The 2,077-nt window shown below is 53.1% G+C and overlaps 1 protein-coding gene across 1 annotated transcript; it reads right to left on the bottom strand.

The window, feature by feature from the left end:
- Positions 1–113: 113 nt before the first annotated feature.
- LOC126542639 (UPF0489 protein C5orf22 homolog) lies at positions 114–1,101 on the bottom strand. Its single transcript, XM_050189767.3, has one exon. It carries the CDS (start codon positions 918–920, stop codon positions 129–131), a length of 792 nt encoding a protein of 263 aa, XP_050045724.2. The 5' UTR covers positions 921–1,101; the 3' UTR covers positions 114–128.
- Positions 1,102–2,077: the final 976 nt, after the last annotated feature.

The raw sequence follows: 2,077 nt of genomic DNA, 5'->3' as shown, positions 1-2,077 counted from the left end.
ATTTTCGACGATCGCCGACTGTGTTCGCCGCTTTCGTTGTGCTATAAGTGTAGCCTGTTTTGTGGGCACAGGTTCGCCCAATAAAATCTAGTTTTGCCTTTCGCAGTATTGCCACTGTGTTCTTAACGTCACCACCACGTGACATCTGGTAGAGGTGCTGGGTATGAAGGCTCTCCGAGGCTGTTTTCATCGACTGGCTGCTCCAAGTTCTTGCTGTCCTGCAACTGGTAGTTAAGACAGGTCCTCAGGTGTTCAAGTTGCCTAGCACGACCATCTTGAGCTTCCTTGACCTTCTGTGCATCACGCACATCTTTTGGCCAGTCCCAGTGGTAAAGTTTTCGCAGCATGGCCATCTGGCTGGCAGTGAACATGAGTGAGAAGGGGTCCTGCGTGCTGTAAAAGTCTAGATCAATGTCGAGCACCAGCTGTCGTGAGCTGCTTGGCCGCCAGGTCTCATCCAGGGCTCGCTGCTTGAGTAGCCAGTCCAGGGGCCGCACCCTCAGAGTCACCCCGTGTGCACCGGACAGCTCTTCACTAGGTGCCCAAGCACACTCACTCAGGAAGTATGGCAGTGCACTGGAAACCTTGGCACGTCCATCCTTTTCGCCAATTAGAAAGCAGTGGTCTCCGTCGGGCAATTGATCTGACCAGGGTGAACGAACCCATAGCAGGCGGTCAAAGTGACCTGCCAAAGCACCAGGCATAATCCAGCTTTCAATGTCAATAGATGACATCACATGCTCACGGTCCTGGATCTTTAGCGGTTCGAGCTGGGGAGGAATTACAAGGTCCGGATGGGCGTCGAAATGAATCAATAGCAGGCCATCGAAGTTCAATTTCTTGGACCCAATGGCACGGTAGATGTGATCCAATGCATGAAAGTGTGGCTCAACCACATGAACCGGAATAGCGCGACCCATTGTACTGAATGTGCCGCCGGTGTTCACGCGTTCATTTGAAACAAAGCAAGCAAGCAAGCCCAGCAAGCGGCGCAAGAAGCATGGTTTCCAACAAGTTTACAGTTTACGCCCAGACAATGGCTCGGAACACCTACGGACACAGAAAACCTATATGCTATGGTCATGAATAATAACACGGTTAATAAAGCGACCACCACAACGCGTGGTGGTCGCTGACGACTTTGAATGCCTCGCCATCATTTGGGCTACAGCTAAATTCCGCCCTTACCTCTATGGCAGGCCATTCAAAGTCGTCAGCGACCACCACGCGTTGTGTTGGCTAGCTAATTTAAAGGACCCTTCAGGACGGCTGGCGCGGTGGAGCCTCAGACTACAAGAATACGACATCACTGTAACATACAAGTCCGGAAGAAAACACTCAGATGCCGATTGCCTATCACGCGCCCCCATTGACCCACCGCCGCAAGATGACGAGGATGACGACGCCTTCCTTGGCGTAATAAGCGCGGAAGACTTCGCCGAACAACAACGAGGGGACCCGGAGCTAAAAGGCCTAGTCGAGTATTTGGAAGGGCACACCGATGTTGTCCCTAGGGCATTTAAGCGTGGATTATCTTCGTTCACGCTTCAAAACAACCTACTCGTGAAGAAGAACTTCTCACCAGTCCGCGCCAGCTACCTTCTTGTTGTACCGTCAGCGCTGCGTCCAGAGATACTGCACGGTCTACACGACGATCCAAGCGCTGGGCACCTCGGATTCTCCCGGACGCTGTCGAGAATACAGGAAAGGTATTACTGGCCGCGTCTGACCGCCGACGTCGCCCGTTACGTCAAGACATGCCGAGACTGTCAACGACGCAAGACACCACCGACAAGGCCAGCAGGATTACTACAGCCGATCGAACCTCCTCGCCGACCATTCCAGCAGATTGGGATGGATCTGTTGGGGCCGTTTCCGATGTCAACATCCGGGAATAAGTGGATCGTCGTGGCGACGGACTATCTCACCCGCTTTGCTGAAACTAAAGCTCTACCAAAAGGCAGCGCAGCCGAAGTGGCGAAATTTTTCGTCGAGAACATCCTGCTGCGACATGGTGCTCCAGAAGTCCTCATCACCGACAGGGGAACGGCTTTTACAGCAGAGCTCACCCAGGCCA

This window comes from Dermacentor andersoni, chromosome 2 (genome assembly GCF_023375885.2).
Source record: "Dermacentor andersoni chromosome 2, qqDerAnde1_hic_scaffold, whole genome shotgun sequence".
NCBI lineage: Eukaryota > Metazoa > Arthropoda > Arachnida > Ixodida > Ixodidae > Dermacentor > Dermacentor andersoni.
This window is presented reverse-complemented; position numbering and strand designations above follow the sequence as displayed.